The sequence below is a fragment of the Phalaenopsis equestris genome, unplaced genomic scaffold, assembly GCF_001263595.1.
Source record: "Phalaenopsis equestris unplaced genomic scaffold, ASM126359v1 Scaffold000402, whole genome shotgun sequence".
In the NCBI taxonomy this organism is placed as follows: Eukaryota; Viridiplantae; Streptophyta; class Magnoliopsida; order Asparagales; family Orchidaceae; genus Phalaenopsis; species Phalaenopsis equestris.
In genome coordinates, this window is record NW_018164844.1 from 1,244,211 (window position 1) to 1,261,088 (window position 16,878).

General features: G+C 34.7%; 1 protein-coding gene and 1 long non-coding RNA gene across 2 annotated transcripts; one reads left to right on the forward strand and one right to left on the reverse strand.

Moving 5' to 3' along the window:
* On the forward strand, window positions 1-10,743 carry LOC110026881 (ABC transporter G family member 39-like). Its single transcript, XM_020728072.1, has 23 exons — window positions 1-753; window positions 857-977; window positions 1,065-1,153; window positions 1,501-1,585; window positions 2,810-3,136; window positions 4,125-4,175; window positions 4,274-4,364; window positions 4,724-5,025; window positions 5,347-5,628; window positions 5,735-6,051; window positions 6,129-6,289; window positions 6,484-6,587; window positions 6,675-6,831; window positions 6,903-7,043; window positions 7,142-7,242; window positions 7,324-7,656; window positions 7,740-8,030; window positions 8,103-8,186; window positions 8,291-8,424; window positions 8,499-8,726; window positions 8,817-8,988; window positions 9,078-9,332; window positions 9,419-10,743. Exons 1-23 carry the CDS (start codon window positions 422-424, stop codon window positions 9,674-9,676), a joined length of 4,416 nt encoding a protein of 1,471 aa, XP_020583731.1. The 5' UTR covers window positions 1-421; the 3' UTR covers window positions 9,677-10,743.
* On the reverse strand, window positions 10,272-15,163 carry LOC110026884. Its single transcript, XR_002294274.1, has 3 exons — window positions 14,708-15,163; window positions 14,575-14,627; window positions 10,272-10,340 (listed from the first exon to the last, which is right to left on the reverse strand). It is a non-coding gene; the product is annotated as an uncharacterized LOC110026884 (long non-coding RNA).
* Window positions 15,164-16,878: the final 1,715 nt, after the last annotated feature.

Sequence of the window (16,878 nt, forward strand, 5' to 3'; positions counted from 1 at the left end):
TATTATTTATAGTTTCCCCCCTATCAAACTCCTAAAAATCATTGATAGTATCGCTCTCATTAAACAATGCTTTACAAACAAAATGATGACAACCAAAGAAGACTTGGTCCACAAAAGAGAACAAAGTTTCCAGTAGGAAAGCTCAAACAGCTAATCATTTCCGCGACTGCTAACATTATAAAGCTCTTTCTCCCCACTCCCCAATTACACCAAAACACCCACTCCTCTAATTTGAAATTTTCCCTCTCAACAAGATTACAGGAGGGCAAACAAACCAAATCACCTTTAAACTCGAAGCAACCGTTCAATTCTGGGCTCTGGTTGGCCTTTCATGAAACACAATTACCTGTAAATTAACAAAGCTCCAATCTTTATAAAGTAGTCAAGAAGATTGCGAGTGAGAAGCTGAGGCTGAAGGAAGATGGAGAGTAGTATGAGAATGGCAAGCATAAGAGGGAGCATGAGGAGCATGAGCCGGAGCGCCTCCACATGGCGAACAACGAGCACCGTCTTCGGCAGATCTGGCAGGGAGGAAGACGACGAGGAGGCGTTGAAATGGGCGGTGCTTGAGAAGCTCCCCACCTACGATCGCATGAGGCGGGGAATTCTCAAAGGAGCCGGCGGCCCGGTGCAGGAAGTCGACATCCAGGACCTCGGAATCCTGGAGAGGAAAAACTTGCTTGAGAATCTGGTCAAAACTGCAGAAGAGGACAATGAGAAGTTTCTTCTTAAGCTCAGAGACCGCATGGAACGGTGAGTTTTTCAATAAAAAGCAAAAGTAGAACAAACTTTACAGATTCTGAAAGCATGAGTTAACAAAGTTGAGGACTGATTTTTATTGTTTTCTCTGTTTCAGTGTTGGAATTGATAACCCAACGATTGAAGTCAGGTTTGAACATCTTAACATAGAAGCTGAGGCATACGTGGGGAACCGGGGTGTTCCAACTGTCCTTAACTTTTTTGTGAATAAAATCATGGTAATCAACAGATTTTCTAAATTACAGGACTCGTTAAAAAAAGAAAAAAGGAATCATAAATTTTGCTGCTTATTTATTTCATTTTAGGGAGTGTTGAGTGCGCTGCATGTTGTGCCAAGTGGAAAGAAACCAATATCCATCCTTAATGATATCAATGGGATTGTAAGACCTTGCAGGTATGAAAGGCCTTTTTTGGGCATTCACATACATACCACACAATTTTATTTTATTTATATATCTACAACTTAAAACATTCCTCTTTCATGATACCACGCAAATATTTAACATCACATCAAAAATATTCATCGCCACTATCTTTGTAGAAATAAAATACACATTTCCATGCATAAGTTTATGACACCAAAGTTTTATAAATGTAAATATCAAACTTTAGGTGTTCCATAAGTAAATACATAAGAATTGTGTGGCATGTATGCAAATTTCTTTTTTTTTCCCTGTTTAAAGAAAAAAATTTGGTTATATATTTTGTCAAGAATATCTGATTAGTACCTCTGATATGCAGAATGACGTTGCTTTTGGGCCCTCCATCCTCCGGGAAAACTACACTTTTGTTGGCCCTGTCAGGAAAACTTGATTCAACGCTCAAGGTACATAATACAACTTTGTTTTTCAAAAATAATTTAAGCTATTAGTCTCCCTGCAAAATTTGGCAAAATTGGATGGAGATTTATGAAGCACAGACTTCAAAAAATCGGTCCATGCAATGAAGTTTTTCTTTAAGCCGACTTATAGAAACTTTATATTTTGTTGTGTAGCAAAGATTCTATTTAAGAGAAATGTGATTTTAGTGACAGTAATTGTGTTGGCCAATTAGAGGAACATAAATAGTTTATGATTTTCAAAACATCTAAATTAAATATGTTCATATTTAATTTAGATGTTTTGAAAATCATAAACTATTTTCTCTTTTGACATTTTGAGCGGACAATATAACAATAATATTGACAAAGTCAATGCCAAATAATTCAATGTAATGTTGGTGTGATATTGACAATTATATACACTTGATAAAAAGAAAGTACACTTGATAAGTTATTGAAATATAATTATAACTAAAAAAATATTTTTTTATCCTCAAGTTTTTTATTTGATGCATATATTATTTTTATTTTTAAAATTTTTTGAAAAATAAATATTTTTTATCACACATTTTACATTTATAATTAATTAAGTAAATAAGGCATATCTAATATTATGTTTCCAACTTTTTATGGTAATGCCATTTCGCATCGTCTGTGTTATGTAGATGTTTGGATTGAATATTAGGGCAAGCTAAATATATTTTCTTACCAAGTGAATTTTGAGAGATTTCTTTGGATAGAGTAATTAGTGTAAAAATAGACCTAAGTTGGCCCTAATGGAATAAATCAATTGACACCCATCCTCCAAAATGTTCAAAAATAAGGACAATGGGGGCCATCTAATATTTAAAACCCAACTTTCTTTTTGCAATCAATGCGGGACTATTCTCCACATTTACAAACATAGCAACAAAATTTCTATGTTTCCACATATCTAACGCCTAAACTTTACTTGTTACGTTTATAACACCCAATTCTTGCATATCACATAAAAAATACCACCATGTTAACTTTTAGAAAGTGAACATCTTTTCATGCATACTTAAGGTCGCGTTTATGTAAAATTTATAGTTCAGTCATTAGATATGCAAATACATACGAATTGAGTGGTATGTAGGTAAATCTTCCTTGATATATTGATAACACAACAAATATTATTTTTCCTCAATTGCATCTAAAAACAGAAGAAAGCTAACTGAAGTAACCATGGCAAAATTTAAAATTTATCAGGTTTCTGGAGAAGTTACCTACAACGGTCATCGTATGAATGAATTTGTTCCTCAGAGAACCTCTGCTTATATTAGTCAGCATGATACACACATCGGTGAAATGACTGTGAGAGAAACAATGGCTTTCTCCTCAAGGTGTCAAGGGGTTGGAACTCGCTATGGTAGGCTGCCAAACATGGTTCAGCTTATAGAATTTTGCTTAGATTTTTCAGGTATAGAAGCTCAGCTATTATTTGCTACATTTTTTGCAGATATGCTAACTGAGCTATCAAGAAGGGAGAAAGAAGCAAACATCAAGCCTGACCCAGAAATTGATGTTTACATGAAGGTTAGTATAATAAAAAATACGTATTAAGCTCGAGTTTAGAGTTTAATTTGAGTGCATTGACATAAAACAGAAATGAAAATTTATTGTACTCGCACATATATACAATGCAGGAAGCTAGATATTTTTCTTGGGAGGCGCAATTTGGCTATTTAAAAAATAAACTCAACTATTTATTATAATTTAATAATTTGAGTTATATATATACTCTTTATTATTATTATTATTATTAGTATATAAATAAACTTAAGCATAAATTAAAAAAAAAACAATTTCAACTATTTATTATAAATAAAAGAGAACAAGCTCATACATAAATGATAAATAAACACTTTACACATATATATACAATAATATAAAGAAAAAAAAGCAAATTATTCCTACAAATTTATTTTTAAGCATGTTCTAATATTTGAACCCTCAAAATTAAAATCATACCCACTTTTTACCGTGAAATATTTAGATTAAAAGTAGGCGTGCTTCTAAATTTTGTTAATAGTTTAATACCATATTTCATATTGTGCCTGAAAAAAGTTACTCTAAATAAATTTGTATGTGCATGCCTTACATGCATCTAAAAAGACAATAACTTCAATTTTCAAAAATCACTTCAAAAAAAAAAATTTTTGGTTAACTTCATTATTTGTTTTTTATTATTTGTTTTTTATGGTCGATATCAAACTAAATAATCTTACAAGTTAACATAGCTAGGTTTTCCTTATAGGATAGATCAAAATCTCAGTAGTTTTAACTTAAATGCAAAAGCCTTAATTATCAAAGTTGTATTTGTCAAAAGAATAATAATGTCTATCTTTCTGCATCAAATGAAGAAAAAAAACGTATCCTAAAATCGACCTAATTAGTCAGGATAAACCTCAACACGACATTGCTAATGAGATAAATTAACTATATTATACTCTGCAAGTAATTTTTTTGTAATACTTACCAGATTAAGAGTTCAGTAAGACATTTATTTATTTTACAATGGCAGGCCATATCAGTGGAAGGGCAGGAGAATGTTGTGACAGATTATATGCTTAAGGTAAATCTCCAAAAACAGAAATCACTTCGCAGATGATCTATTTAAGTTTCCATAAACATAAAAAATAATACCTTCTTTGTCATCTCCTCCTGTTAAAGATCTTAGGATTGGAGATTTGTGCCGACACCATGGTTGGAGATTCAATGATAAGAGGCATTTCAGGCGGACAGAAGAAACGAGTGACAACAGGTAAATTGGCATTGTGACTTGTCCCATTTTCCTGAGAAAATGTTCAAAGTAAAAAAGATTAGTGATCAGGTGTAAAACAAAAAAGTCTATGCAAACAATACTCCTAAACATGAAAAAAATTTGGCTCTTCCTTCTGCCTTGAAGAGAGACTCTTCTGCTTAACAAGATTAACACTTTTTATCCTGCAAAATAACTATCTTGAATGCTGCAAAATAGAAATAGTTTTCATTTTATGTGATGAAAATAACTTGCATTTCATTTTACATGACCTGTATGTAGAATTTAACTAAGAAGATTTTCTTTCTCCCATTTGAAACTCGTGACTCACTCTATGCCATTGTAATCAAATTTCTGGTCAGGTGAAATGCTTGTCGGCCCTTCGAAAGCGCTTTTCATGGATGAAATTTCAACTGGACTTGATAGCTCCACTACATACCAGATAGTGAATTCCCTCAGGCAATCTGTTCATATTCTTGGGGGGACAGCAGTAATTGCACTGCTCCAGCCAGCGCCCGAAACATATGAACTCTTTGATGATATTATACTTCTATCTGAGGGGAAAATTGTGTATCAGGGCCCAAGGGAGCATGTTTTGGAGTTCTTCGAATTAATGGGTTTCAAGTGTCCTGAGAGAAAAGGAGTTGCAGACTTCCTGCAAGAAGTAAGTTGAAAAACTAAATAAAAAGGGGGCATTTACATACGTACCACCCAATTCTCATGTATTCACACATCTAATGCCTAAACTTTATTTTTTTACATTTATACCATCCAAAACTTGCATATCACATCAAAAAACCATTATTTTCTAAAATGTAAAATACGTTTTTTCATGCATAGGTAAGGTGACATGTAAAAACTAAATTTTATCTGTTAGATTTGTAAATACATAAGAATTGAGTGATATATATGTAAATCTTTCAATAATAATTTGTTCCTCAATCAACATGACTATTCATCAAGCCGTTTTCCTTTGCATCAATAGGTCACTTCGAGAAAGGATCAACATCAGTACTGGGCTCATAAAGAAGAACCATACTGTTATGTTTCTGTGAACGAATTTGCTGAAGCCTTTCGGTCATTCCACGTCGGGCTCAAGCTAGGGGTAGAACTCGGTACTCCATTTGATAGGAGCAGGAACCACCCTGCGGCACTAACAACATCAAAATATGGGATTAGTAAAATGGAACTTCTCAAAGTATGCACCTCAAGGGAATGGTTGTTGATGAAGAGAAATTCATTTGTCTATATCTTCAAAGTAGTCCAAGTGAGTAAAGAAAACCTGAAACTTTAACCATCAACCATTGAAGCTAAGGAATTCATAAATAAAATATCTCCTAATAACATTTTTTTTTCTTTCATAAACCACCCAGCTTATCATACTTGGCTTAATTTCAATGACGGTTTTTCTACGGACAAAGATGCATCGCCGTGATGCAGAGGATGGAGTCATTTTCTTGGGTGCGATGTTTCTTGGACTTGTCACACATTTATTCAATGGGTTTGCTGAACTTGCAATGAGCATTGCAAAGCTTCCCATATTCTATAAGCAAAGGGACCTCCTTTTCTACCCTTCGTGGGCTTATGCACTACCTACTTGGATACTCAAGATACCTATATCGTTTTTGGAGTGTGCTGTCTGGATTTGTATGACTTACTATGTCATTGGGTTTGATCCAAACATCAACAGGTTAGAGTACCAATCAAGATGACATAACATGGTTAGCATGATTTTGAGCAGAAATCTCACCGCCTACTGTTTTGCAGGTTCTTCAAACATTATCTGCTGCTTGTTCTAATCAGTCAGATGGCATCAGGGCTCTTTCGGCTTCTTGCTGCTCTTGGGAGAGAAATGGTTGTGGCTGATACTTTTGGATCATTCGCACAACTTGTTCTATTGATCCTGGGAGGCTTTCTTATTTCACGAGGTATTGGAACTTTACCGAGCAGATTTACACTTAAGAAAAATAGGAAAACTAGGATTTTAAAGCTGTGTTAATGCAAAAACTCTTAGTTGTTTGACTCTTATGCAATTCAATTTTCGTCCAAACTCCCAAAAATATCCCATTAAAGGTTCGAAGGGTTCATCATAATTTACTTATGCCGTAGTTTCCAATTGCAGAGAAAATCAAGAAATGGTGGATATGGGGTTACTGGTCCTCTCCCTTGATGTATGCACAAAATGCAATTGCTGTGAATGAATTTCTTGGGCATTCTTGGAACAAGGTAAGCATATCTTCCTCAACAAGCGGCTAGACTTGCACTTCTCTTTGGAGATTATGCTTAAAGATGTCTTCAATGTTTATGGCACAGTATGTTCCTGGATTCAATGACCCTTTGGGAGTTGAGATTTTGAAGTTTCGTGGGATCTTTGTTGATGCTAACTGGTATTGGATAGGTGTGGGTGCACTTATTGGATACATCTTCCTATTCAACGCCCTCTTCATTTTCTTTCTTGATTGGCTTGACCGTAAGTATTGAAAGCTCAAGCTTCACAATTTAAACTTCAAATTATTTTATTAACTCGATATATTGCCTCAGCATTTGGAAAAGGTCAAACTACCATTTCTGAAGAGACATTGACAGAGAAGCAAACAAATAAAACAGGAGCAAGCCTTGAGATATTACCTTCAATTGCAGAATTATTACCTACACGCGCTGATTCTTCTAAGGGTGGGGCAGGTCCCAAAGGTGAACAACTTCTATAATTCAATCATTTTACTGTCAACAAAAAAATAAAAATGAGTTTTATATGTACTGAAATATCGTAAACATTACAGATAGAATTTTCAACGAGAAAAAGAAACAAGGAATGGTACTCCCATTTGCTCCTCTTTCAATCACCTTTGACAATGTCAGATACTCCGTGGACATGCCACAGGTAGTTGATATACCATATGTGCCTAACTACTCCCATTTTGAAACAAAATGTTAATTTCCTTTTATACGTTCTCTTTACAAGGAAATGAAAGACAAAGGAATACAAGAAGATCATTTGGTCCTATTGAAAGGTGTTAGTGGAGCATTTAGACCAGGAGTCCTCACAGCATTGATGGGTGTTAGCGGAGCTGGAAAGACAACTCTAATGGATGTTTTAGCAGGTCGAAAAACTGGTGGTTACATAGATGGAGACATTCGTATATCAGGATATCCTAAGAATCAGGAGACATTTGCTAGGATTTCTGGATATTGTGAGCAGAATGACATCCACTCACCACATGTTACCGTCTATGAATCACTCCTTTACTCTGCTTGGCTGCGTTTGCCCAAAGAAGTTGATGCTAAAGCAAGAAAGGTTAGTAGGGAAAAAAATATAGCTTTAGATTAATTAAAAAAAATAAATCTAACTCTAGATTAACTTTAAATAAATAACTGCAGGTGTTCATTGAGGAGGTCATGGAACTTGTGGAACTGCATGTACTGAGAGGAGCAATAGTAGGTTTACCTGGAGTGAATGGCTTGTCAACCGAGCAGCGAAAGAGACTGACAATTGCAGTAGAGCTTGTTGCCAACCCCTCTATAATATTTATGGATGAGCCAACCTCTGGGCTTGATGCGAGGGCTGCGGCCATTGTGATGAGAACAGTAAGGAACACTGTTGACACTGGTAGGACAGTGGTGTGCACAATTCACCAGCCAAGCATTGACATCTTTGAAGCTTTTGATGAGGTAAATTGAAAATTTTGCTTTTCATGTCCTCATGCTAGGATTGACATATTGCTTGGATCTGTTAAACTGCAGCTTTTCCTAATGAAACGGGGTGGAGAAGAAATTTATGTCGGTCCGTTAGGGCACAGTTCATGCCATCTCATTGAGTACTTTGAGGTAAGCATCAATAAAAATGGAATGGAAAAAGAAAGAAAAAATCATATCAGAGATAAATGTTCAAAATGTGTGATTAACATTTCACTTTCTTCTTTATTATTTAGGATGTTGAAGGAGTTAGGTCGATTAAAGATGGTTATAACCCAGCAACGTGGATGCTAGAAGTGACCACCCAGGCTCAAGAGGACATTCTAGGCGTTAACTTTGCAGAAATCTACAGAAACTCTGAACTTTACCGGTAAGTTCACCAACCATACAGTTTCAGCTACTTCAAGCAGCTTTAGTTTAACATAAAGCACTTACTAAATGCAGAAGAAACAAAGCTCTGATCAATGAACTAAGCGCCCCTCCTGCTGGTTCGAAAGATCTTTTCTTTCCAACCAAGTACTCGCAATCATTCTTGACTCAGTGCAATGCTTGCCTATGGAAGCAGCACAAGTCATACTGGCGCAACCCTTCTTACACAGCCACACGAATCTTCTTTACCACTGTCATTGCTATAATTTTTGGGACAATTTTTTGGAAACTTGGTACAAAAGTGTAAGTTGACACAACACTCTTGCTTTCTTTAATAACTTTGAACTGAGAAAAACCAAAAAAATAAATAAACTCTCTGAATATACATTACAGGGGTACACAGCAAGACCTGTTCAACTCTTTAGGCTCAATGTATGCAGCTGTTCTATTCATTGGAATACAGAATGGCCAAACTGTGCAGCCCATTGTAGATGTTGAACGAACTGTTTTCTATAGGGAGAAGGCTGCAGGAATGTATTCTGCGCTTCCTTATGCATTTGCGCAGGTATGCTCTTTGATTTCAAATTAAGTAAAAGCAAAGTAAACTCATTCAGATTGCTCCATTCATCAGTCTTCAACCTTACCCTATGGCAGGTTCTCATTGAGATTCCACACATCTTTCTTCAGACCATCATTTATGGTCTGATTGTCTATAGTTGCATTTCTTTCGACTGGACATTAGTGAAATTCTTTTGGTACGTGTTCTTCATGTTCATGACCTTCATGTACTTCACATTCTATGGCATGATGGCAGTAGCCATGACACCAAACAGCGACATTGCTGCCATAGTCTCCACAGCATTCTATGCAATATGGAACATCTTCGCAGGTTTTCTAATCCCAAGACCAGTAAGTTTAGCTTGATCTCAAAATATAAAAGCCTTTTTTATCAATAATGCAGCATAAGCACTAATGTTGCTTTTTATCACTTGCAGAGAATTCCTGTATGGTGGAGATGGTACTCATGGGCTTGCCCTGTTGCATGGACTTTGTATGGATTGGTTGCCTCACAGTTTGGTGACTATACAACCACCATTGAAACTGGTGAAACTGTTCAGGAGTTCTTGAGGAGATACTTCGGGTTCAGACATGACGTCTTGGGAGCGGTGGCTGCTGCCATAACCTGCTTTGCTGTGCTCTTTGCTTTTGTCTTTGCATTTTCAATCAAAGTTTTCAACTTCCAACGAAGATAAGAAAAATAATTTTGATGTTTTCCTTTTTAAGAATTTATTCATTCAGATTGAATTTGGGCTGTTGATGGTTTCTGTATAGTTTAATCTCTGTAAAACCTCTCTTGGTTTCCATTTAGGCTGCTGCTCTTCTAATGAGTGCAACAGAGTTGTCTAAATAGGCGTGAAAGGGTGTGTTCTTGTCATGTGCATTCCCAGAAATTTTCTGTATCTTCTTATGTAACAGTGTATATGAAATTCTTATTCACATTTCAATGGATTACATCTATTGCAAATATTCTCTCATGGGAGTCAGGTTACATTGACCAAATACTAGGGACTACTGTAGAAAAACATCGTGTCATGTATGGGAAAATCACATACATAAAAGTCAAACTTCTGTTGTTTAGAACATTAAAAGTCTCCTACCTCCATTTTTCAAACTGTCTGCGCGCAAATATAAAAGTTCTCCAACAAAAATTGCAGAAAGGGATGATTTTACCTGGTGATTCTGTATGGAGACTTCTGTCGAATAGATGATGTGGAGATTCCCGACATCATTTCTAACAACTTGATCTTGAACCAATTTGGTGTGATGCAGTTATAGAAATCAAAGCAAAAAAACCCTTCTGCCAATAAAAATGAGGTAATCCACTGAGAAGGTTCTAGTTTCTCTGCAAGATTCGCTCTGCACAACACCAAAGAGAATGTCAGAAAATAGAAACTGAAAAGATACAAAAAGGTTTGCACAAAGCTTAATTTTCATGAATGCTTTTGAGCTTATTTGCGGAAATGGGCCGAAAATCAAACAATAGAAACCCTGGTGATCCATCTCCCTACACCTCCAATGGAATCTCACTCAGTCGCTCCAATCAAATCGCTAATTCCCTCATCAAAAACCTAGCCCTCTCTAAGCCGAACAAAATAATTTCAAAATCAAAATGTTCAAGCATCTTGGATGTATGCAAACGTAACAGTTCCACGCCCTGACGCATCCTAGATGGTGAATTATGCTTTGTCTGCAGCACTGGCTAAATTTCGTGCATGCTGGATGAATGCACAAAGCTAAACTTTCTGAACGGGCACTCCTCACCAAGCTGTAGGTGCGGTGCAGGTATTCCTGAGTTATTTTCAGATAATAATCTCAAAATAACTCAGAAATAACCTGTGCCTTTATTTTTGGGTTATTTCGAGATTATTGAAAATAACCCAGAAATAAACTGAAAATAACTCAGGAATAACCTGCTCCGCACGTAGAGATACTTCAGGTGCCCAAACAGAAAATGCGCGGCCTCAACAGTCCAGTGCTTCCCTTGTTTTGTTCTTCTTTTTTTTTAATTTACATATATATCCCACACAATTTATTTGTATTTATATATCTAACATCAAAACTTCCATTTTTACATTTATGCACATAGGAAACTTGGGGATTTTTATATAAATTTAGATCTTCTTGAGATTCTCATCAAACAACTAAAAAATTCTATCCTTAATTTTTAAAAGGAATATTTACATGTATATCACTAAATTCTTATGTGTTACATATATATACCATCTAAACATCAATTTTTACATATATGGCATGTGTACTTCGCTTTTTTTTTAAGTTAAACTAGTGACATTTTTTATATGATATTAAAGATTTGAGTGAAATAAATGTTAAAAAAAAAAAGTTAAGGTGTTAGATGTATAAATAAATAGAAACTAGGTATACTAGGATAAATTCAATTGTATATTATTGTGCTTAAAATATTATATAAATTTAATGGTTCTCTATTATCAATATTTATTTATTTATACACAACTATTACTACTTTCCCCCTACACTGACTATGGTCATCCTTATCAATTCTTATTAGGTATACTTGGCAATAATATTTAGGGGTATTTACACACATTCCTAATTTTATGTATTTACATGTCTAACACCTAAAGTTTAATTTAAAATTTATATCACCCAAATATAAATGTATCATATCAAAAAATAAACATTTTAACTTATAGAAAGTGAAATACACATTTCCATGCATCGGTAACATTTATGTAAAAATTGAATTTTGGGTGTTAGATATATAGGATTCATGTAGCCGACCCCACGTAGTGGGATTAAGGTTTTGTTGTTGTTGTTGTTGGTGGTGGGTGTTAGATATATAAATAAATTGTAATTGAGGTATGTATGTAAATCTTACTAATATTTAACTAGTTTGCTTTTATCTTTTGATCCTCTTTCAACAACACTTATACAAAACAACTTAGCTAGAAAGTTAAAACATGCACAACTTTTTTCTTTTAGGTTTGCTTGCATTAGCATCAAAGATATGATCTACTCTAAGAATACCTTTAGAGCGAAAGCATTTACTAAAAATTTATTTTTATGGTATTTTGCTAAGAAAACATTCATCTCAACTCCAATAGAATTCATATCTCCTTAATTTAAAACTTAGTCTTAGGATAACTTCTTTGCATATCTTAAAGTATACAAGTAAGAAAACAAGCTTAGATGGAAGAATACCTACAACATCGCAATGCCCTCCAGGATATTCTCGTCATTCTTTCTCTGTTGGTAATTGCACTTCTTATAGTATAGTAATAGTTATAACAAGGTATAAATTAAAACTGCTAAAGTAATGAATAAAGAACAAAAGAGAGAACAAGAAGTGGAAGAAATAGAATGTTATTTTATTTGATTTAGTTTGTTATAAGGCTATATTGTTTTTCTATATAAAAATTGAGTGGTTTTCTATAATTTAATGCATAGTTTGGTACAAATGTAAAGCTATTATTAATGATTTGTTTTGATCAAACAGTCGAACATACTTTGAAGAAGAAGTGGCTACATAAATTATGATTTGTATAAGCATACTAGTAAAAGTAATGTTTGCAGAAATGCTTTCTAACCAGTTACTTTTGATGAGTTAGTTGTAAACTTTTTCTCTCCCTAAAAGCTAGTAATTCAACCGTGAATTGTTAGGTTATTTCTTAAATCCGTGAAGCTAGTCAATGAGAGCTTTTGTAAGTTATCAGCAAGTTGATCTTAAGTTGATATATAATGAAAACCAGTTCCTTTGATTTGAAGTAATCACATATAAATAAGAATCAATTTTGTGTGTGCATGAAAAAAAGTGGTATTTATAAGGGATACTAATAAAATGTTATTATAATAGAGTAGGGTAAGCTTAGACATTTGAATGATAGAGTCTGGAAGAAGTCAATGAAGTCGTACGAGATTAGTTGTTGCCAATGCATAGACACAATACTTAGTCTCTGGGTAGTGTCTTATCTAAAATTCAATTTGTCTTCTGAAAATTTGACCCTCAAAGCTCTTGACAAAAAAATAAAAAAAAAGAGTCTAGGGGTGTCGAAATTTTCGGAGCCCGCAGTCACCTTAAAGTCAAGTTTGTATTCTTATATGTATTGAATGAAGTTCAGTTCTACAAATATAGTGACATTTTAAAAGTGTTCTGGAAAGATATATGTGATACAGAAGTTAACCTACAACGGTCATTGTATGAATGAATCTGTTCCTCAAAGAATCTCTACTTATATTAGTCAGCATGATACACACACTGGAGAAATAACTGATAGAAACAGTGGTTTCCTCCAAAAGGTGTCTAGGGGTCAGAACTCGCTATAATAAGCTAGCAAAAATGGTTCAATTTATGGAATTGTTTTGCTTAGATTTTTCAGGCATACAAACTCTGCTATTATTTGCTGTATGTTTTACAGATATGATAAATGAACTATCAAGAAGGGAGAAATAAGCAAACATCAAACCTGAACAAGAAACTGATGTTTACATGAAGGTTAGTATTAAAGGAAGATAAAAAATGAAAAACATTTCTAGCTAGACTTTACTTTGAGATCATTGACCTACCCGCATCAATGTATGTATGTATGTATGTGTGTGTGTGTGTGTGTGTGTGTGTGTGTCCTTGGGAGGCACAACTTAATAATTGAAGTTATGCATACGCTCTTCATTATTATCATTATTGATTATATAAATAAACTTGAGCTTAGATTTAAAAAATAAACTAAAACAATTTCAACTCTTTATTATGTATAAAATGAAAACAAACTCATACATAAAATATAAATATAAATAATAAAAAAATAAATTTATTTAGCTAATTCAATATTTATAGCAAAAAAAATATTTTAAGCTAGCAGCAGACCCCCTAAATCCGCTCATGGATATATGGATACAAAGATACAATAGAAAAAGGCTCTAGTCTTTGAAAGAAAAAGCATATTATTCCTATACATTTATTTTTAAGTATATTTTAATTTTTGAACCGTCAAAGTTAAAATCAAGCCCACTGATTTTCAGAAAAAATTTGCATGCGATAGACGTACGCAGCACTGCGTACGATATTGGAGTTATACCGAGGGTACAAAAGAGTTACATCCGTGGTATAACCCCTTGTAACCTCCCTGTAACCTTCTGTAACTTATATGTAACATACTAATAAATTCTTAATATATGATAACAGAAGCGCGAAACTTATTTTAGGTTACTTACAGTAGGTTACAGGGAGGTTACAAGGGGTTATACCGCGGATATAACCCCCTTGTACCCTCGGTATAACCTCAATATCGTACGCAGCGATGCGTACGTCTATCACAGACATTTTCATCTTTACCGTGAAATATTTAGATGATGCGTAGGCATGTTTGTAAAGGATAGATCTTAGGATTGGAGATTTGTGCCGATACCATGGTTGGAGATTAAATGATAAAAACTATTTCAGGCGGACAGAAGAGAAGAATGACAAGTGGTAAATTGGCCTTTTGACTTGTACCATTTTCCTGAGAAAAGGCTCCAAGTAAAAAATAGTGATTAGGGGTAAAAATAATAATTTGATGCAAAAATTACTCCTAAAAGTATTTAAGTTCCCATAAACACAAAAAAATGATGCACTCACTTGAATGTGTCTTGCCGACAGGTTCTCTGCTTGACTAGATAACACTTTACATCCTGCAAAATAACCATCTTAAATGTTGCAAAACAGAGAGGATTTTCGTTTTATTTGATGAAAAAAAATTTCATTTCATTACAGATGACTTGTATCTAGAATTTATCACAGTAGATTCCCTCTCTCCCACTTGATGATTGTGACTCGCTCTAAGCCATTGTAATCAAAATCTTGGTTGGCCCTTCAAAAGCGCTTTTTCATGGAAGAAATTTCAACTGGTCTTGATAGCTTCACCACATACCAGATATTGAATTCCCTCAGGCAATCAGTTCACATTCTTAGAGGGACAGCAGTGATTGCACTCCTCCAGCCAGCAACTAAAACTCTTTAACGATATTATACTTGTCTGAGCGGAAAATTGAGTATCAGGACCCAAGGGAGCATGTTTTGGAGTTCTTTGAACTAATGAGTTTCAAGTGCCCTGAGAAGGAGTTGCAGACTTACTGCAAGAAGTAAGTTCAAACCTGAATAAAAATGGGGCATATACATAAATACCAACCAATTCTTATGTATTTACATTTTTAAGAATAAAATTTATTTTTTTTATATTTATACCATCCAAATCTTTCATATCACATCAAAAATACCATTATTTTAACTTCTAAGAAGTGAAATACACCTTTCATACATAGATAAGGTGGCATACATGCAAAAATTAAAGTTAAAGTGTTAGATACGTAAATACATAAGAATTAAGTGATATGTATGTAGATCTTTTGATAAAGTTTAGTTGTTCAATCCGCATAACTGTACATTAGTCTTTTTCTTTCGCATCGATTGGTCACACTTCCAGAAAGGATTGACGTTAGTACTGGGCTCAAGAAGAAGAACTATACAGTTATGTTTCTGTCAACAAAATTTCTGAAGCCTTTCCGTCATTCCAGGTAGGGCTCAAGCTGGGGGGAGAACTCGATACTCCGTTCGATAGGAGCAGGAACCACCCTGCAGCACTAACAACATTAAAATACTGAATTAGAAAAATGAAACTTTTCAACGATGCACCGCAAGATAATGTCTGTTGATGAAGAGATATTCATTAGTTTATATCTTTGAAAGCAGACCAAGTGAGCAAGAAAAACCTGAAACTTTAACCATTAACCATCGATGCTAAAGAGTTCAAAAATAAACCATCTCTTAATAACCTTCTTTCTTACATGAATTGCCACCTTATTATCATTTTTGGCTTAATTGCTATGATGGTTTTTCTGAGGATAAAGATGCATTGCCATGATGCAGAAGATGGAGTCATATTCTTGGATGTGGGTGTGATGTTTCTTGGACTTTTCACACATTTATTCAATGGATTTGCTAAACTTGCAATAACCATTGCAAAGCTTCCCTTATTCTACAAGCTAAGGGACCTCCTGTCTACCCTTCGTCGCTTATGCACCACCTGCTTGGATACTCAAGATACCTATATGGTTTTTGGAGTGTGCTGTCTAGATTTGTATGACCTACCATGGCGTTGGTTTTGATCCAAACAACAACAGATTAGAGTACTAATCAAGATGGCATAACATGGCTAGAACACCATTGAGTAAAAATCTCCGCACCCACTGTTTTGCAGGTTCTTCAAACATTATCTGCGGCTTGTTCTAATCAGTCAGATGGCCTCAGGGCTCTTTCGGCTCCTTGATGCTTGGGAGAGAAATGGTTGTGGCTGATCCTTCCGAATTATTTGCATGACTTACTCTATTGATCCTGGGAGACTTTCTTATTTCACGAGGTATTGGAACTTTATCGAGTAAATTTATGGTTAAGAAATATAGGAATAGTAAGATTTGAAAGCCATGCTGGTGCAAAAACTCATAGTTGTTCACGGTTATTCAAGCCAATTTGGCCCACACTTCCAAAAATATCCCATCATAGCTTCGAAGGTTTCATCATTATTATTTACGTGGTAATTATTTTGCTGCAGAGAAAATCAAGAAATGGTGGATATGGGGTCACTGGTCCTCCCTTGATTTATGCAAAAAATACAATTGCTGCGACTGAATTTCTTGAGCATACTTGGAATAAGGTAAGCCATATCTTCCTCGACAAGCGTCTCTTACTCTGTTTCTCTTTGGAGATTATGCTTAAAGATGTCTTCATAGCACAGTATGTTCCTATAAGGCACTTAGGGATTTGAGATTCTGAAGATTTGCCGGATCTTTGTTTTCTTTCTGAGGATACATTTTCCTGTTCAACGCTCTATTCTGAAGATCTTCTAACTAGTATTGGATAAGCATGGATGCACTTATTGGATACATT